The following is a 21690-nucleotide window of genomic DNA, read 5'->3' as shown; positions in this document are numbered from 1 at the left end:
TATTCAAAATAGATGATATAATCTTTGATTTTCAAAATTTGAAATTAATATCCAATTACGTGCTGATTTAATGCTGATTAATGATCTGTTACCGTAAATTAAGCTGTTTTAGTTAACAAGATTAAATGTACCGTTTTTTCCCCATTTTTTTCTTAACAGTTTAAACTTACCATGTATCATTTACCATGTATCACTAGAGTCTAAAGTATCACGGCACAACAATTTTAAGGGATTTTTAGTAAATACTAAATTTGTCGGGACAGAGTGTAATTATTGAATTACACTATGGGATTCCTTAAATTTTTACAAAAAATAAATATTAAAGCCCATATTAGTGGGGCCCTCTATAACTATGAAAGGTCAAAATAGTAATTGGCTGGACCCCAAGACCTGCGAAGGAATGTCGCCGCGGATGTAAGCCACGTGTCCGTATCTCTTGATTCTTTTTCATTCGTGCGCTGCATGTCTTAAAAGGTTTTGTTCTTAATGGTCCAACGTCATATTCGTATTTCACGTTTAATCAAAGATTTTAAATTAAATTTTTTTAAATAAAAAATATATATTTAAAAATGTCATTTTAGTTAAAGTATTCATATATTTCAAGGACAATAGTGAAAATGGGAAAAACATAAATCTCTTTATAGAGAACTTCTAAAATTATGATAAAATAATTATTACAACGAAAGTATATTAAAAGTAATAATAATAAAAAATGATAAGTATTCCGAAATTATAACTTTTTTTAATTCAAGGATAATTCGCAGTCGCTACAATCTCTGTTGCGATCTTTACCTTTCGAATGAGCACTTTGTGCGTACTGAGTAAATCATTACTGTGTAATAGCTTGCAAACCACATAGGAAATGTGATTAGCACCAGACAAGCCCCATGCGACAAGCTCGACTCAGAGGGCATGGAAGTGTGTTATTTGTAGTTTTGATGATTTGACAAACTTAGGGACCTCATAAAGGTACCGGGTTTTCTACTTGAGTATTGCAGGTGTCTTGTTTGAAGTATTGCAGATGAAACAAACCCAGGGACCTAGTAGAGGTACCAGGCTCTCTTGAGAGTGAGCCAGTCGACTGCCAGCTGGAGATAGTACAGAAAGTAGGTGCACACTTCCCGATGTCGTCAGAAAGTGTGACCTTTCCAACCAATGGCAAGATGTTTAGGAAAGGGACTTGTCAATACAAAAGACACTTTCCTAAACACTTTTTGGTAGTTTTTGCAACTTGAAAAACACTTTTCAAGAACTCTTGCAAAGGCTAACACAAAGGCAAAAGGCAGAATCATTCCTTGAACAGCAGCAACATCTGGAGCTTTTCGTCTAGTTGTTTTAGGAATTTATTCTCTTGTTCTTAAATTGTAAACCACTCCTAAATCTATAAAGGAATTGGTGTGTTGAGTAAAAGTCTAGGTTGTCCAGGTGGGATTGCTTAGTGGGTAGATTGTTTTTCTACTCTGGCTTGTTGAGCAATAGAGGTCTATTGCTTAACGGTAAGATTGATAACTCTTTCTTACATTTGGTGTAATCGTGTTTCGCTTTTGCTTTTGAAGATTAGTGAAAACGATTGAAAATCCTGTGAGACAGGTCGTGGTTTTACTCCCTTAAGCAAAGAGGTTTCCACGTAAAATCATTGTGTTGATTTTACTGCATTCAACTTTCTGGTAATTTTCTGAGTTGAAGTAAGGGACCTGGTCCATTACTCGTTAAGTGAAAGCATACATTCTATCAAAGTGAATCGATCTGGGGTCATAATTATAACTTTCTCTCTAATTAAATACTTTGGATTTGAACAAAATTCCAGCTTCAATTGTGGGGTGATGACACATAAATAAATTGCATAACGTGTGAATTCATATTTAATTAGACTTTAATACAAATATAAAATATTAATGAGGAAAAACATAAGAAGTCAAGCAATATAGGTTTGAAATCATGATCTCCATAGCATCTTAATCATTGTTGTTAATAGTTATTATTCCTAGAATCTCTACGTACCAATAAATTTTGTATTTGTTGATGACCATATACTTGAAATATATATCAATTGTTAGAAAACATAATATTTGTAGAGTAATCCATAGACTCTGATAATCTAATCATTGTTCTTAAAATTAAAAAAAAACTAAGCTTCCTTCTCACGTTCTTAAAAAAAATTAAGCTTCCTTGGGTTTCAATAATTAACTCGAAATTTGCAACTGTGTTGCTAAAAGGGGTTTATATTTTAAAAGAATGAACACTCTTGCAATAACTAATTGCATTAATCAGTTCTGAAATTTAAATTTCATGAAACGCTTGTGGATTATGAAACTCTGACAAATAAATTCGTCTGTCAACATCTTCGAGCTATGTGACAACTGACAAGGGAATTGAGTCAATTTGCTCTCCCCTTGAGCACTAGAACTATGCCATTGATTATTCTTCAACCATTTCGTTGGATTTCTGTATCAATTCAATTAGTATCAAATAATTATGTTCACTAAAACTTAGATAAATAGGAAGAAATTTTCTCTGTAGAGATTTAAACTCAATTTTCTCATGATTTCTCCCACTTTATTTGTGAGTTCTGACTAACAAATGATCATATTCATAAATGATAGATCAAAAAAGGCAGATGGAAAAAATTTCACATTGCTAAAGTTCTAATGAAACTTCATGCATTACCTCAATATCCTTACAACAACAACATAGTCGATATAATCCCATCCCATCAAGTGGAATTTGGAGAGGGATAAATGTATGCAAACTCATACCTCGTGAAAGTAGAAAAGTTATATCCAAACGGATGAAATATAAGACGTCGTGAATAAATGACATGATGTTGCCATAAGTAATAATTCGAAAAGAACAAAGCAACATAGCCAGTACTTATATAAGGAAAAAACATCAAAATAAAAGGCGCCTTTAACAGTATTGAAAACATCTCTCATGCAATTGGTGTGTTAGTTTTTCAAAGCCCATTTGCCCTTTTCCAATTTAAAAAAAGGAAGTATCCTTATTAGGAAAAATTACGCGGTTAAATAAATTTATATTACTTAATTACTCATTATAATTATAATTTGCCATAATTATCACTCACGACTAACATTATACATTAATTATGTGGACTGACTTTGAGTTTGTATAATTAGCCACATTCGTATATGTATAATTCGCCAGAATATACAAATACATATGTATAATATACTATTATCTAATCAATGTATATATATAATTCACCTCTGTCCCACTCCTGCCCTCTCTTGCTCGCCTCTCTCCTCACTCTCTTAATCTCGCTCGCATCTCTCCTCTCTCTCTTAATCTCGCTTGCTTTTTATGCAAATGCATATGTATAATATACAATTATTTAACCAATATACATATACAATTCACCTCTCTCTCGCTTTTTGCTCTCTCTCTCGCCTCTCTCCTCTCTCTTCCAATCTCGCTCGCCTCTCTCCTCCTTATAACATGTAGCTACGAATTGTAATTATCAAACTATAGCTATGAAGAATAATTAGACTGTTTTTAGTGGCTATACGTGAAATTTCCCCAATTATTATTTATGTAATATCATATGAACGTTAAGAGTTTAAATTTGTATACCTTCCAAAGATGCTATACATAAATATGCTATTATTTGATTTTGTTCATAATTAACACCTGCCTCCTTGGTTTTAGTGTATATAAATCAATAAATAAATTCATATATACTTGTTATATATATATATATACACACACACACACATATATATATATATATATATATATATATATATATATATATATATGCTTGATTAAGCTCATTATTGTATAAGACTTGCTTAGTATAATTACATCTTTAGTGTGGTTTGCGAGCTATTACATTTAAGCGGGAGTTGTATACACACCTGAACCGTGATGAATAGTATGTGTGAGCTTCCTTGTCAACGACAAAAAACATATTCACACATTACAATTATATCGTTCTATTCCATCTTATATAACAATTTGATCCATCTTACATCTTACATCGAATTCAACACACGCATTGGTTCATGACTGACATAAAGTACAGATGTAGCAGTTTTTGATTGAAGATATTAGTTTCTTGACAGACTTTAACAAAGGAATGTAAATTGTAATTTTTAAAAATAATTTAGAGGATAAAAGTTTAAAACATTAAATCGGAATGTTTTTAACCATTTACTCCATTTATATGATATATTTAGTATAAAAAATTAATAATATAAATATATAAAACTAAATCACTCTCAATATTTTAACTATATCATAAATCGAGATTAAAGAAATAATGAATGAATAAGCATCGGTCTTATCCTTTTGAACACACAAAACACGTGGGACCCATATTGAAGTCATTTTTAGCAACACGCACATTCATTGAGTCGGTGAATGTAACCGCCAAACTCCGGGTTCGGGCTGTTATTCGGGCTTAAAACGGCCCGATTAATAGCACCCGACTTATTACCGACATTACCCTTCATTAAAATGCAAAATAACAAGAATAATAAAGTCGGTGTCGATCCATTGGGTAGCTTGGAGGGCATCTTCGTCCACCTAAATATCTTTGATCTCTGCGCATACAAGGAGGAGAAGTCTTGGTAAATTTTTTTGGGCCGACTTAGGGTTTGACATCCACCCCCACCGCTCGTTGCTTGCTGGAGAAGGAGGAGGAGGTTGAAAAATCATCATCTGTCGACTTCTAATCATCGATCCTTGTAGTAATCGATCGTTGATCTGTGTAGCAATTTCATTTTTTTTAATGTAAGTAATCTATTGGCTAATTTCATATACACGAATATATGTGTTGAGATTATCATGTATATTGCTTAATTATATGTGTATGTGTTGATTTTAGTGTATAGGATGTTGTTTTTTGTTTTAGGTGAAAGTTATCTTATTTTGTTTATGTAAGGTGTAGTTATGTTAGTCAACACTTGGATTTTGTTGATAAAAATGGTGATTGATGTTTCTGAAATTGGAATATCTAACTGGCGTTGGAAATAGGAGAATTTTAATCTATATGATGTATTTTTTGGGAAAATATAGCATGTCTTATTGTGATGTAAGTGGAAGCTTTGTTATTTTGTTCATGTAGCTTTAATTGTGTTGTTGAACACTTGGAATTTGTAGGAAAAAACTGATTCTTTTAGTTAATACTAAAAATATATTATGTTATATCGTAGTAAAGGTGAAAGCTATCTTATTTTTTTCATGTAGCTGTAATTGTGCACGTGGAATTTGTCGTAAGAACTGGTGAATGATGATTCACACTCCTGAAATTGGAACAATGTACTATTGGTGTTGGAAATAATAAAATTTTTGTAAGTTGCTCAATGCCCAATGGTGACAAAAAAATACTAGGCTATTCTTTCCACGTGTCCTAGCCTTAGTGGAAATAGAGATATCTAGTACCTGTTTCTCGAAGGAGGTGGTGGGTATCTCGTGGAATGTGTTGTGGTGCGCGAAAGTTGGCTTAGACACGAGAGTCGTAAAAAAGATCTTTTTTTTGCTGAATTTGTTTAGATGTCTTGTTGACTTATGAATCTTTGTACATTACTTGACTTGTCGTGTAGTGGTTTTCGATATCATTAGGGGTGTTAGTTCATTTATGTTTATATTGTTAATTAGGAGATCGATTGAGAGCTGCTCTTTTATGTACGTTATTGAGCGTGTCATGTAGTTGTAATTATGTTATTGAACACAGAATTTATCGAAAAAACTAGTGAATGATGATGATTCATGTTGCCAAAATTCGTTATGTTCTCTCCTAACTGGCATTGAAGAAGTACCAGGGTACTTGCAAATTGCTGAATTTGCTTAAAAGTTCTGTAACTTGCGATTTTTTTCAATATGTTATCTGGAATTAAAAATCAGTTTTTACTTATTCGTGCAGGGAGTTTTATGTCATTGGTGGTGTTAGTTCCTTTTGCTTTTATTGTTGATTAGGAGATCAAATGAAAGCTGCTCTTGGATGGGAAATTTGAGCTGTTGTGAATAGTTCATCACTAGTAATTTTATCTCGGATCCTCTTTACGTTTTTTTCCCACCTATTATACATGTACGCACCATCAGATTATTTCCTTTCCCTGTCTACTTGATTTGTTTTCTTCACACTAAGGTCTGATTTTTGTGTTCTACCACTTGGCCAGCTCGAATTCTATCAATAAATGGATTGTGATTTTCTTGATGTGTTTGCGTAGGAGTAGGGGCATTGCTGTATTAATATCTTCAAATTGTTGGAGGTCTGGGGTTTATTTTTTTTTTCCTCTGTTGAATGGTTCGGTGTGTCAATTTTACACTTTGGGCTATTTTGTTGATTATATTTGATGCGTATACCTACTGTTATCTTATTACCTAAGTTTGATTTCTTTTATCACATGCCAGACTCCATGTCAATGGCATTTAGCACGGAGATGAATCCTGTGTGCGCTAAAACAGAAGTTCTTACTTCATTTTTCGAATGAACTGAGATATTAGGAATTTCATGTGTCGAAGTGGTTTTTGAAAAATTAATGGCGTGTAGTGCATGTGAGCGGGGATAGGGTGGGCATACAAGCAAAAAGATCGATCGAACAGTTCCAGTTTTGGTTATCAAAAAATAGAAATTTTCAGTTTTGTCCCCCCTTTAAAATCGGGTGTGGAAGTTCCCTTTCACCCGGCTCAAATGATTTACCGACAAACCAAAGTTTTGGGCTCGTTAACATCTTACTTAGTTGCACTCAGCTTTGCCTTATAACCCAAAACTGAATCTCATTCTGAAGAAGCCCAAACCTCCATAGCCCAAGTCAAACTGTTGCTGTTGTTACCAGTTTCAAAAAAAAAAAAGTAGGTCAAAACTTTTGCTATTGCTGGTCGCCTGGTCTGTGCCTTATCTATCATTGTGACCAACTATCTTAATGTTGACCAACTATCTTAATGTTGTCTCTCAATCTCTTCCCCGTTACTAAGGTTATATCGTATGTGTTTTGAATTTCTTGTTCTGTGTGTTTGTTGCGGTGATAAAATTTACCGAGCATACACTGAAATTTGTGTTCTATTTCAGCGAAATTGCAGTGTATGCTGATAGATTATATTCAACTCTTAAATCATTCAAAAAGAATAATCAGTGGTCACTTTAATAACTTTCCACAAACCATGTCATTTCTGTATTGTGGGGTAAGATTATTTTGTAGATCGATTGAGTCGTCGATAAGCTCGTTTGACATGTTATCAGGTACATATTTTTCATTCAACTTTCTTTATTTTGAAACTTCAAACAGCTATCAGGTCATGAATTCATAAGAAAAACAGATTACAAAGTCTTTAACCTTTTAGTTTCGTGGGGCTTTGTTGCCTCAAAATTCTTAGTTTTCTTCGTCATGATTTCCCTAGAGACTAAAGTGAATGTATTTTGTATTTGCCTTGACGTTATGTGTCATTGCTATGCAATTTCTATGAAGAGAAAGAGAGAACAAAGAAGTTTCTATTTATTACCTGAGATCTATTAGACTTGTAGTAAATCCTTTTCTCATAGAAGTATTTTCTGGACCTTTTTTTGTGGCCTTCTGAAAAGAAGGTCAATTTGACAGGCCCAAAAACTGCTATGTCAAAAAAAAGAACAGGCCCTAAACTGTAGAAATGGTACGTTCAGTTCGGTTTGGGTGACCACAATTGTGAAAAACCAAAAACGTTCTTCTGCAAAACTGAACTGAACCAACTGACACCTACTCTTGAGTTGAGATATCTTATTGTTAAGTTGAACGCTCTCTTTCTTTTACTCGTGAAACCGTAAAGCTTAGAGACCGGTTGTTTCGTTCATGAAGTTGTAAATTATGTTATTTACCTGTGGAACTTGTCAAACAAAATGATTCACGCTCTACAAGTTGGTATGTTCTCTCCCAATTGCTGTAAAAAAGGGTATTTCTAAATTGCTGATTTTGTAAGTGTGTTCTGTATCAACGTTTTGTACATTATCTGAAAATAATATCTGTTTTTTCTTATTGTGCAGTGAGTTTATATTGTTAATAAGGGCACTAGTTTGTTTAGCTTTTATTGCTGATTAAGAGATCAATTGAGAACTGCTCTTGGATGCATTTTTGTGCGTGGTATGTTATGAGAAGTTCATCACTGGTAATCTTACCCAACTTCCTTTCATTTTTTTTTTCAAATTAATATGCAACCTTATAGCTTGTAATATTTCACATGCTGTTTGTTGGTTGGTAATATGTTATTTTGTAGTTCTCAGATCTCCTTGTATCAATTTCAGAAAGCTAATTTGTCCACATCCAGTTTGACTAGAAAATTTGTCATGTTGATCTTTTAAAAAGCAAAGAAATATGTAGATGGAGGGACTATGTTTCAATTAGTTATGAATTATGTTGGATGCAAATCTTATGTAACATATAATGGTGTTATTGTTTTGATTTTGTCAGGTTTATCAACTTCTGTCAATGGCATGGATGTGGTCTCTCTGAGGCGAAACTGAGGCCGGTTTGTATATAGCTGTTATCTTTGAACCTTTGGCTTTAAACCAGTGGATAGGGATTGATCCTGTAGGTAAATATGGAAACAAAATTCGAAAAGGTATTGGATAGAAGCCGGAACATTGTTGTCGACTTGAAGAGAAAGCGGGAAGCTCGATGCGAGACCCATCTCTCTGGGGCTGCACACATGATATTGCCAGTGCGACCCTTGCTGAACTCATCAATCCGCCCGCTTGGAAAGCGGACGAAGCTGAATGGATCAAGAAGCAGGTGCGGTGGCTACAAATTTCACCAAAAAGAATCTCTACTTAGATACTATCTTAATTTTAGGAGAAGTGGGCTTCCACAACGTTTGATGTACTATCAGAACAGTCAATGGACTGATTTCCCTGATAACATTGTGTCAATGGCTAAGCAAGATCTCCGGATAAAGAGATCTGCGAGAGAGGTGGTATTCAATGGTAATAACTATGTGCTAGATTTCTTCCATATGATGCTGTTGGACCTGAAGTCAGGTATGCAGCAGCCTATTGCATGGATTGATGAAGCAGGCAAGTGCTTTTTCCCAGAAGTCTTTGCTTATTGTGATGAACTGCATGAGCCTTGTCACTGTGAAGACAATGACTGCATAGACGTGGATTCTGAGACAGAGGGATCCAATGATCTGGAGTTGCGACTGGAGATTGAAGTTAATGGGGCGGATATATCAAGTTCGGAGGAATCTAGTGGAGAGTCCAATGCTAATGTTGAGCAAGTGAACTTTTGTCATGAACCTGCAGCGAAAAATCGCATTGCAAAAGTTGGTGATGATCATGTCAGGATATCAGATACAAAAGCCAAGGACGATTCTGTGGAAAATTATCAAATGGTGGAAAATGCTGTCGGCAGGTACGACTCTAAGTGGAAACATATGGACCCCAAAGCTGTGAGTGAGATGTTTCTCAAGGGTATCAGTTCAGCTGCAAGTGCAAACATAATTGAATTGCAACGTATCTCAAGTACTTTCATGGAAGTTCGAAAGGAACTCTTTCAAAAGCAGGTGGAAATTTTGAGGAAGCATCGTGGGGATGCCACTGTTAGTTATGCTTGGCTTCCTTCTTCTAAAGGAATGATTACGAGTATTATGAAGTATGGGCTTGCTAATTATTATCCATCCAGAACCAACTCCAGTTACGGCATTGGTGTTCATCTTTTCCCTGCTAATTGCAGTGAGATCAGGTAGTGTTATTTCCACCTTTTGATTTTCAGTCAAACTGAATTTTTGTGCAATATGGACAAAGTTGAAGGAGGACATTACAGGTGCATTTTAGAAACAAGTTCTTTTGGTTGGTAGAACGTGTAATGATACGTAACCTATGTTTTTTTTTTTGTGTATAGTACCTTGTCCATTTTCCTGAATGGTTATTTGTTTGAATTTTCACAGAAGATCCTTCTTGTTGATATTCAGGTTTTTAATACTAGACTAGATCGGTTTTGATCCAGCCAGCGTTAATGATCTCCCACATTATTCTATCCGTTTAATTGATTCCTTGGTGCTTGCCAGATTACATACCTGGCTTGTAAAAGATGCAAATAATGATCTGTGTTATGTGCTGATATAATTGTGTTCAAGTAATTTCATAGGGTTTTAGAGGAATTTCATGTACACAGTCGGTATTCCATGCTAGCCTTTTGTGTCATTGTTGTCTTGAGATTCCACTTGTTATGGTTGTCTTGCTGATATTGGATAAGATGTTCTTCGATCCTTAAAGGAGTTCATTTTATTTGGTTGCTTCTCCTTGTTACTTTGAATTTTAGGCCTCTGCGGCTGACCTGTGCCATTATCGCATTTTTTTGTCGATTTGTTTGTTCTCATTATGAAGTTTATTAATGTTGGTGCTTTCATCTTCTTTACAGTGCAAAGTGTTCTGATATTGACGAAAATGGTGTACAATACATGGTTTTATGCCGTGTAATAATGGGAAACATGGAACTGGTTTGTCCTGGATCAAAGCAGTTCCATCCCAGTAGTGAGGATTTCGATAATGGTGTCGATAGCGTTGAAAATCCGAAGTGTTATGTAGTCTGGACTATGAATATGAGTACACACATATTTCCAGAATACGTCGTCAGTTTCAAGTTCTCTTCTGATTCTGAAGGTGATTATTTAAGTCCTCCTATGGTTACTGTATTCAATAGTCAACAGAAAGTTGTTCCCCTTAGTTAAACTTGAGTTAGATATTCATGAAACGTCTCTTAAATAATCCTACAATTTAAATGCTGCCATAGGAACATACTTTTCATTTTTGCAGAGAAGGAAGCAAAAGATAATCCCAACTTTATTTGAATATTCATACCCCCTTCCAACTTTTAAATCATCATGTCCATGCCCATTTCGTAAAATTAGTAGATAGGACTATAAACAATTAATATAGTTTTTCTAATTATTTAGCTGATTAGTGCTCTGGGATTTGTATTTGTTGTTCTGTGTCATGTTTATCTTGTTTAGACACTTGAACCTTACTGCCGTGGTATTTTTTCTTTCATCTACTACTTTTTCTTAATGTTGTGCTGAATTTTGTGTCAAGATTAATTCTTAATGTGTTAATCTCTATTGTTGGGAGGTGGGTGATTTGAAACTGAGGTAATGCAAAATAATCTGAATGTTTTTAAAATTTTGGGAGGGATTGCAAATTCGATCAATAAAGAAGAGAATTTGATTTTGAGAGTTTGAAGGTGATCATGTCTGTGGCCTCTGCTCAACTTGTCAGTTGTGGGATCTTCTATTTTCAGGGTCCTGATTCAACTTAGACCTTCCTACATGTTGGATGCATATATCCAGTTTCTTCTTCTTTTTTTTGTCCTGCCATCCTTCACTGTACTTTTCATCTTTTTCTGCATGGTGTTGTACAAATAACGCGGGCCGATGTGTTTCGGATTTTAAATTTGAAGAACACTTGGTATATTTTGTCTTGAAGTCTTGCAAAATAAGAAAGCAGTTGAATTGTCTTCACCATGTTTATCTTTACAGGATATCTCGTCGGAAACAGGAGCCCAAATGTCTCTGCTGTCACTAGTTATCAGGGCCCTGCGGATACACTTCCTGCTGTCTTGGTGAGTCTATTGACATTTATAGATTTGTCGACTTGGGCGGATTTTGTTTTTTGGTTTTCATTTAACAATAGATGGGAGATTGGAGGATGTTTTTTGGATATGAAACAGGTGTCAAGGATCTTTTTGGATACGAAACAAGTGTGAAATTGTTTAGCAGATGAGGCAGTAGAACTAGGTTTTTTTGAACACTTTTTGATGGTGTCCTGCATGTCCTTAATACTGAGGAATACACATTTACCAGTTCTTTAAAAAAATAACTTTTTTTTAATCAACGTTGAGAGGAGTCGAGCTACAGAGAGGGTCTTCCAAGACCACGCCATGAATTTCTCGGCAAGTGTTGAGGCCTCAAATTCTCATCCTATAGCGGACACAATGTTGCAAATATTAGTGCCTCAAATCATCTCTCTAAACAACACTGAGGTTTCTATTTCTTAATCGCATGATAGTTCCCTCTAGGGAACACAGTTAATGCCTATGGCATTGCCTGAAGGATGTGTTCTACTCATGCAATTGCAGAATAAATGCTGCCACTGAGCATCTGCATTAGCTTCTGGAATGATTGTTAGTTCAGTAAACATGCATATAAACCTTTTCTTTTTAGCTGACAATATATTCAAACATGCCTTCTGCAGGGTGTAGTACATTTCTTTAGATCTTGAACTCGGTTTCATAAGTAGATGATACTTAAGTTGTTAGTTTCTACACGCAGCTTCCCAAAACTCAGACACCGGAAAGATCGTATGTCAATGTTCCCAGGGTAGGAACTTCCACTTTTCTTAGTCAGAGTATGGGCTTGGGCTTCGGTTCGGGACTCTGAATCGATCAATCGAATGGGAAAACACCTTTCCTCATGTAGCTAGCAATATAGGTATATTATAGTGTGAGGTCTTGGGCCATATCCTTTTTTGTGTTTTTTTCCCTTTCAAATTTTGTACCCAGCCTCATCCAGTGAGCCTGACTTTCGAACCGAACTGTGGAGAGGGAGTGGATGCCGTGCTAGTTTGACATATCTGCATCTTCAGCAACAGTCATTTACTCATTCTAGTGCTCCTCATTAATTTGGTGGAGATCCTTTCAGCTAACAATTACTCTATGTTCCTATATAGGGAAGTGACTGCTATCAGAATTCACTAGGCTTGGCCTCAAAAAAGGCTTCAAGGACTCCGAAGTCCCCTTGGATGCCGTTCCCCATGTTGTTTGCAGCAATTTCGAGGAAAGTGCGTCAAGAGGATATGAACCTTGTTTGTAGCAATTATGAGTTATTCAAGGTATATACAATTGCATCTGTTGAAGGCAATGTTTTTCTAGAAAAAAAGTCAAATAGTTGTTGGAGAGCTTGAATCGTTACTTTGATAATTTCCTCTCTTGTGTTCATGACTTGGTGTATTCTGGCATTTGGCAGGGCAAGAAAATAAACAGGGATGAATTTGTCAGGAAGTTGAGGTTGATCGTAGGGGACACTTTGTTAAGGTCCACTATAACTAGTCTTCAGTGCCAGGTATGCCCTTTGCTTTTTTCCAAGGAAACAGGTGGTACTGAGCTAGCTTGTCAATGCTTCAATCATAATACCATATACCCGTATGTCCAAAAGTTTTTTTCTCTATGTTGATTTCCAATTTGTGTGATTTTCAAGTGTCCCATATTGGTTGGGGAAATGGAATGCTTTCTCCTTAGCTAACATGTGAAGTGCATAATAGTGGTGCATATTTCAGTTCTACTCTGTGCATTGAAAGTTGAAAGGAGTTAAATGTTTCATCTTTATGCAGTTTGTTCTCATTGATTAGGAATTTAGAATTTACTTGATGAGCTGGGCATGTTACTTGGTGGAGTTCTCTGTTCCGTTGTTCGTACTTTTCACTTGTGATCCCCGCTTGTGTGGGATTACACTGGGTATGTTTTGAAAATTTTCTTTGGTGCTCTTTGTCAGGTACCACCTAAATCAATGGAAATGGTCACTGTAAAGCAAGAACAGGAGAGCATCTGTCTGGAGTGACAGCGTCTGTTTTATTTGTTGCTTTGATGAATAACTGTTTTTGCTTAGCTATAGGAACTAAATAGTTGGACGTATCTATTACTTTTTACCTGAATATGTGGTAGCTTGATACTCTGGAGAAATATGATGAGGGTTTAGTTTTCACCCATCCAGAACTTCTGGGGATTTGTTTGCAGAAGTGACTACGGAGTTGCAGCTTTCAGGTTACAGCGTCTTCTATATCTAGCGAGTAGCTCCGATTATTAAGTTCCGTTCCATGTATTTCATCCCGAATTTGCTTGTTGGTACTCTATAAACTGTTAAAACAATGTATTGGCAATCTTATGTACACATTGTGTTTCTGATGCCATTAGTTTCTTACGCTGCTGCAGATGCATACATGTCCATTGTCTTTCTTTGGTTTTGTGGATGGACTTAGTTTGTTAAGAATGATGTCTGATCAAAGGGCGTGCCAAAATTATGTGTACTTTAATATAAGCACATGTACAAAATCCTCAATAATGGAGAATTTAGTCATTCACCATTTCTCACCACCTTCCTTTCTTCCTCTTACTATCACTCTCATAAATAGCTTATCTTGCAACATTTTTTAAGACGCATGGCACATCAATCGCGTGACATAAGGATGTCGAGGGGTGTTTGGACTTGTACAACGTTGATCAGGAATTGTAACACCAGCTTCTTTCCAAGTAGTATAACTATTCTTTGTTTTTATGTCGTCGTGCTAATCGAAATGGAACCTATTTCGTCCCCTGATTTTGAATTTGACATAATTTTGCTTACTTGATTTTTATGCAAAAGTTGGGGATATAGGTCTGCAAAGGAAGTGTTTGTGGAAATGACAAATTGCTACTAATGCTATGAATTCAGCTTCCAGTAGGTGTGGCCGTGTTGAGGAATTCGTTAAGTGAAGTTCATAATGCTCGATTGATCTTTGATCAAAATCTAATCAAGGGTGTGGTTCGTGGAATCCTATGATTGAACGAATAGGTTCACAAACACGGCAGCTTGATTGTCTGTCTTTTTTTTTTGTTGATTTCTTGAACCTACTTATCATTTGGCAGTGTACAATTTTTTTTTAATAGAGTACGTTAGTTATGTTTGTATTAATTATACATAGGTTCTTTCTTTTGCATTGTTTCATTTAATATATTAAAAAATAGCATGCATATAAAATGTCTATTTACAAATTAAGATATTCTCAGTAATTTTGATAGAAAAGATTTAAGGCAATTGGGTCTTTACCATGCTAATGCATGCACTAAGGGGCCGTTTGGTTACTGGTTAGAGTTATGCAAATATTAGTTATGCAGATATTAGTTATGCAGAGTTAAGTTATGCAAGGTTTAGTTATGCAGGGTTTAATTATGTATGTATTAGTTATGCAGAGTTTAATTATGCGGGCATTAGCTATGCGGATATTAGTTATGTAGGTATTATTTTGTTATGTACAGATTATAATACATGAATTATTAACTATTGAATATTAAACTTGTTATAAATTATTAATATATATTATTTACAAAATAATAATACATGCTAATAAAATGTGGAATATATTGAATAATATATAATGCTAATATTTGATTAGAATATGTACTGTCAAAAAATGTACAATTAAATTTTAGTATTAAAACAATATTTATATTTGCATAAATAAATAAAAATGGTAAGTATATAAAAAGAAACGAAAATAGTTTATATATAATTGGAAAACAGTAAAGTTTTTAATTAAAAAAAAAACTAAAAGAAATGAAAATGGTCTATATATAAAAAGAAATAAATATATAGAAAACAGTAAAGTTGCCAATTAAAAAGGAGAACAATCATTTAAATACATGTATAACTAATATCCACATAATTTATTCCACCTTTTACCCTGCATAACATTATACGTAGATTTCCTCATAAGTTATGTTGGTATTAATTATGTAGGACTACAAAAAATGCAACCAAACACCGTATAGATTAATACATAAATAACTTTTATACAACATTCAAAATTCTTGCCTAGAGCCCCAATTAAAGCATGCATTTCTCAAAGAAGCGGCCAAAATTGTCTGTACCTTATCTATCTCAAGATCCTCCGAGTAATCATAAACGGTTGCATCTCGAACACCTAATTATTCTTAGCCTCAGACTCATGTATACCTCCTTCACAAAAATATCTTCGATCATAGTCGAAGGAATCTCAAATCTGACCGAGAATTATTACTCAAAACATTTAGGATCTCAACCATGAAGAATAACATAGATATATAAGTGGATTTCAGAAACATACAACCTAACAATATCGGTCTTCAAGGTCATCACATCCTCAGAAACACCTTGATCCTATAAACAATACTTAACTCTGTATTGTCTTACATATTTAGAAAATGATTTGATGAACAAATAATTAATATTTAAGATATATGGCTTGATACGTTAAAAATGACAACTAAAAAAATAATGATTTTTTCATAATTATGCCCCTTAAAAATGTGTTTGAATAACTTGCAAGTGAAAATTCAATGCTTGATGTCTTAAAACTGACCCTTGGAATAAGTTTGAGACTTAATTTTTTTTTGCTATCCCATGAGTTTGACATTCCGGACTCAATTACACAGTTTTAATTTCCATTTGCGGTAATTTAAACAAAAAGTGGGCTCCACACCCAAATGTCATTTTTTGCCAATTTTCACAATGAGCATCGGTATAAGATTGGAAGCCTCAGAAAGTGTACGAAGGGTCATTCCTTCTTTATTTCCTGCTAATTTATCTGCTAATGTCTACTGTTTTTACTTATCCAAAACGTCCACTGCTGCAAAATTAAATACGATCTAAGTTTGACATGTCAAAAGTCCAAATAAGTATTGAGGTGTTTTGGGAACTTTGGGTGTCGGTTATCATATGTTATTAATACCTATTTAACCCCCTTTCCAAGGCAAAGCCCTAACACCCAATATGAAATAAAAATCTCAAAACCTTTTTCTCTTCATAATTCTCTCAAACCTCCATAAGAGACCAAAACTCAAGTTCAATCTAGGGGCTGAATTTTTATGGTTTCTTATACAATTTTTCATGGGTATTCAATCAATAAGGTATGGTAATCGTTTATCCTTTGTTAACCATTCATCTAAGGAGTTCAATCAAAGATTTCAAAAGTGATTCAAAGACCAAAATTCCCAATTTTTAATCTAGCCATGGGTTCATTGTCAAATTGATTTTAAAAGCATTCTAATGACGAATTTATGACTATATGTTGTTTTAATTATGAATTTAAATCCAGTTTCATGAAAAACCGATGCTCCTCCTAATTTCTAAAATTGGCCTATAATGTGAGTCTTATAATCTTGATTCTATGTTGATTGAATTATGATTCGATTATGATGAATTGCCTATGCCCCGAAGCGAGTATACCCCTCATTTCGACGATTTTCGTGTGCTATAGCAAACCATTTTTTGGGTGATCCGGATTTCGACGTCAAAAATGCCAAACTTTTTTGTGGACGTCCGTCAAGACCTTGTCTATGCATCCGGTTGGCCCTCACGGCCCGTCCGACCCATTTTGAAGTTCAAACGAGCCCCGAAGCGAGCATACGCCTCATTTCGACGATTTTCGTGTGCGATAGCAAACCATTTTTTGGGTGATCCGGATTTCGACGTCAAAAATGCCAAACTTTTTTGTGGACGTCCGTCAAGACCTTGTCTATGCATCCGGTTGGCCCTCACGGCCCGTCCGACCCATTTTGAAGTTCAAACGAGCCCCGAAGCGAGCATACGCCTCATTTCGACGATTTTCGTGTGCGATAGCAAACCATTTTTTGGGTGATCCGGATTTCGACGTCAAAAATGCCAAACTTTTTTGTGGACGTCCGTCAAGACCTTGTCTATGCATCCGGTTGGCCCTCACGGCCCGTCCGACCCATTTTGAAGTTCAAACGAGCCCCGAAGCGAGCATACGCCTCATTTCGACGATTTTCGTGTGCGATAGCAAACCATTTTTTGGGTGATCCGGATTTCGACGTCAAAAATGCCAAACTTTTTTGTGGACGTCCGTCAAGACCTTGTCTATGCATCCGGTTGGCCCTCACGGCCCGTCCGACCCATTTTGAAGTTCAAACGAGCCCCGAAGCGAGCATACGCCTCATTTCGACGATTTTCGTGTGCGATAGCAAACCATTTTTTGGGTGATCCGGATTTCGACGTCAAAAATGCCAAACTTTTTTGTGGACGTCCGTCAAGACCTTGTCTATGCATCCGGTTGGCCCTCACGGCCCGTCCGACCCATTTTGAAGTTCAAACGAGCCCCGAAGCGAGCATACGCCTCATTTCGACGATTTTCGTGTGCGATAGCAAACCATTTTTTGGGTGATCCGGATTTCGACGTCAAAAATGCCAAACTTTTTTGTGGACGTCCGTCAAGACCTTGTCTATGCATCCGGTTGGCCCTCACGGCCCGTCCGACCCATTTTGAAGTTCAAACGAGCCCCGAAGCGAGCATACGCCTCATTTCGACGATTTTCGTGTGCGATAGCAAACCATTTTTTGGGTGATCCGGATTTCGACGTCAAAAATGCCAAACTTTTTTGTGGACGTCCGTCAAGACCTTGTCTATGCATCCGGTTGGCCCTCACGGCCCGTCCGACCCATTTTGAAGTTCAAACGAGCCCCGAAGCGAGCATACGCCTCATTTCGACGATTTTCGTGTGCGATAGCAAACCATTTTTTGGGTGATCCGGATTTCGACGTCAAAAATGCCAAACTTTTTTGTGGACGTCCGTCAAGACCTTGTCTATGCATCCGGTTGGCCCTCACGGCCCGTCCGACCCATTTTGAAGTTCAAACGAGCCCCGAAGCGAGCATACGCCTCATTTCGACGATTTTCGTGTGCGATAGCAAACCATTTTTTGGGTGATCCGGATTTCGACGTCAAAAATGCCAAACTTTTTTGTGGACGTCCGTCAAGACCTTGTCTATGCATCCGGTTGGCCCTCACGGCCCGTCCGACCCATTTTGAAGTTCAAACGAGCCCCGAAGCGAGCATACGCCTCATTTCGACGATTTTCGTGTGCGATAGCAAACCATTTTTTGGGTGATCCGGATTTCGACGTCAAAAATGCCAAACTTTTTTGTGGACGTCCGTCAAGACCTTGTCTATGCATCCGGTTGGCCCTCACGGCCCGTCCGACCCATTTTGAAGTTCAAACGAGCCCCGAAGCGAGCATACGCCTCATTTCGACGATTTTCGTGTGCGATAGCAAACCATTTTTTGGGTGATCCGGATTTCGACGTCAAAAATGCCAAACTTTTTTGTGGACGTCCGTCAAGACCTTGTCTATGCATCCGGTTGGCCCTCACGGCCCGTCCGACCCATTTTGAAGTTCAAACGAGCCCCGAAGCGAGCATACGCCTCATTTCGACGATTTTCGTGTGCGATAGCAAACCATTTTTTGGGTGATCCGGATTTCGACGTCAAAAATGCCAAACTTTTTTGTGGACGTCCGTCAAGACCTTGTCTATGCATCCGGTTGGCCCTCACGGCCCGTCCGACCCATTTTGAAGTTCAAACGAGCCCCGAAGCGAGCATACGCCTCATTTCGACGATTTTCGTGTGCGATAGCAAACCATTTTTTGGGTGATCCGGATTTCGACGTCAAAAATGCCAAACTTTTTTGTGGACGTCCGTCAAGACCTTGTCTATGCATCCGGTTGGCCCTCACGGCCCGTCCGACCCATTTTGAAGTTCAAACGAGCCCCGAAGCGAGCATACGCCTCATTTCGACGATTTTCGTGTGCGATAGCAAACCATTTTTTGGGTGATCCGGATTTCGACGTCAAAAATGCCAAACTTTTTTGTGGACGTCCGTCAAGACCTTGTCTATGCATCCGGTTGGCCCTCACGGCCCGTCCGACCCATTTTGAAGTTCAAACGAGCCCCGAAGCGAGCATACGCCTCATTTCGACGATTTTCGTGTGCGATAGCAAACCATTTTTTGGGTGATCCGGATTTCGACGTCAAAAATGCCAAACTTTTTTGTGGACGTCCGTCAAGACCTTGTCTATGCATCCGGTTGGCCCTCACGGCCCGTCCGACCCATTTTGAAGTTCAAACGAGCCCCGAAGCGAGCATACGCCTCATTTCGACGATTTTCGTGTGCGATAGCAAACCATTTTTTGGGTGATCCGGATTTCGACGTCAAAAATGCCAAACTTTTTTGTGGACGTCCGTCAAGACCTTGTCTATGCATCCGGTTGGCCCTCACGGCCCGTCCGACCCATTTTGAAGTTCAAACGAGCCCCGAAGCGAGCATACGCCTCATTTCGACGATTTTCGTGTGCGATAGCAAACCATTTTTTGGGTGATCCGGATTTCGACGTCAAAAATGCCAAACTTTTTTGTGGACGTCCGTCAAGACCTTGTCTATGCATCCGGTTGGCCCTCACGGCCCGTCCGACCCATTTTGAAGTTCAAACGAGCCCCGAAGCGAGCATACGCCTCATTTCGACGATTTTCGTGTGCGATAGCAAACCATTTTTTGGGTGATCCGGATTTCGACGTCAAAAATGCCAAACTTTTTTGTGGACGTCCGTCAAGACCTTGTCTATGCATCCGGTTGGCCCTCACGGCCCGTCCGACCCATTTTGAAGTTCAAACGAGCCCCGAAGCGAGCATACGCCTCATTTCGACGATTTTCGTGTGCGATAGCAAACCATTTTTTGGGTGATCCGGATTTCGACGTCAAAAATGCCAAACTTTTTTGTGGACGTCCGTCAAGACCTTGTCTATGCATCCGGTTGGCCCTCACGGCCCGTCCGACCCATTTTGAAGTTCAAACGAGCCCCGAAGCGAGCATACGCCTCATTTCGACGATTTTCGTGTGCGATAGCAAACCATTTTTTGGGTGATCCGGATTTCGACGTCAAAAATGCCAAACTTTTTTGTGGACGTCCGTCAAGACCTTGTCTATGCATCCGGTTGGCCCTCACGGCCCGTCCGACCCATTTTGAAGTTCAAACGAGCCCCGAAGCGAGCATACGCCTCATTTCGACGATTTTCGTGTGCGATAGCAAACCATTTTTTGGGTGATCCGGATTTCGACGTCAAAAATGCCAAACTTTTTTGTGGACGTCCGTCAAGACCTTGTCTATGCATCCGGTTGGCCCTCACGGCCCGTCCGACCCATTTTGAAGTTCAAACGAGCCCCGAAGCGAGCATACGCCTCATTTCGACGATTTTCGTGTGCGATAGCAAACCATTTTTTGGGTGATCCGGATTTCGACGTCAAAAATGCCAAACTTTTTTGTGGACGTCCGTCAAGACCTTGTCTATGCATCCGGTTGGCCCTCACGGCCCGTCCGACCCATTTTGAAGTTCAAACGAGCCCCGAAGCGAGCATACGCCTCATTTCGACGATTTTCGTGTGCGATAGCAAACCATTTTTTGGGTGATCCGGATTTCGACGTCAAAAATGCCAAACTTTTTTGTGGACGTCCGTCAAGACCTTGTCTATGCATCCGGTTGGCCCTCACGGCCCGTCCGACCCATTTTGAAGTTCAAACGAGCCCCGAAGCGAGCATACGCCTCATTTCGACGATTTTCGTGTGCGATAGCAAACCATTTTTTGGGTGATCCGGATTTCGACGTCAAAAATGCCAAACTTTTTTGTGGACGTCCGTCAAGACCTTGTCTATGCATCCGCTTGGCCCTCACGGCCCGTCCGACCCATTTTGAAGTTCAAACGAGCCCCGAAGTGAGCATACCCCTAATTTTGACGATTTTCGTGTGCTATAGCAAACCATTTTTTGGGTTATCCGGATTTCGACGTCAAAATGCCAAATTTTTTTGTGGACATCCGTCAAGACCTTGTCTATGCATCCGGTTGGCCCTCACGGCCCGTCCGACCCATTTTGAAGGTCAAACGAGCCCCGAAGCGAGCATACCCCTCATTTCGACGATTTTCGTTTTCTATAGCAAACCATTTTTTTGGTGATCTGGATTCCGACGTCAAAAATGCCAAATTTTTTTGTGGACGTCCGTTAAGACCTTGTCTATGCATCCGGTTGGACCTCACGGATCGTCCGACCCATTTTGAAGGTTAAACGATTCCCGAAGCGAGCATACCCCTCATTTCGACGATTTTCATGTGCTATAGCAAACCATTTTTTGGG

At 38.0% G+C, this 21690-nt stretch overlaps 1 protein-coding gene across 6 annotated transcripts; it reads left to right on the top strand.

Moving 5' to 3' along the window:
- The first annotated feature begins 4506 nt into the window (after positions 1-4506).
- LOC107028375 (inactive poly [ADP-ribose] polymerase RCD1-like) lies at positions 4507-13911 on the top strand. 6 transcript variants are annotated; one of them, XM_015229414.2, is made up of 9 exons: positions 4507-4749; positions 5882-6046; positions 7976-8097; positions 8400-9668; positions 10347-10588; positions 11461-11543; positions 12650-12811; positions 12946-13041; positions 13471-13911. In XM_015229414.2, exons 4-9 carry the CDS (start codon positions 8530-8532, stop codon positions 13534-13536), a joined length of 1788 nt encoding a protein of 595 aa, XP_015084900.1. In that variant the 5' UTR covers positions 4507-4749; positions 5882-6046; positions 7976-8097; positions 8400-8529; the 3' UTR covers positions 13537-13911. The 6 variants fall into 6 exon arrangements, with proteins under 6 accessions (XP_015084900.1, XP_015084902.1, XP_015084898.1 ...); XM_015229416.2 differs by having other exon boundaries at positions 5882-5996; positions 7976-8072; positions 13471-13848; XM_015229412.2 differs by having other exon boundaries at positions 5882-5996; positions 13471-13848.
- The last annotated feature ends 7779 nt before the right edge of the window (positions 13912-21690 follow it).

Source organism: Solanum pennellii, chromosome 8, assembly GCF_001406875.1.
Source record: "Solanum pennellii chromosome 8, SPENNV200".
NCBI lineage: Eukaryota > Viridiplantae > Streptophyta > Magnoliopsida > Solanales > Solanaceae > Solanum > Solanum pennellii.
This window is presented reverse-complemented; position numbering and strand designations above follow the sequence as displayed.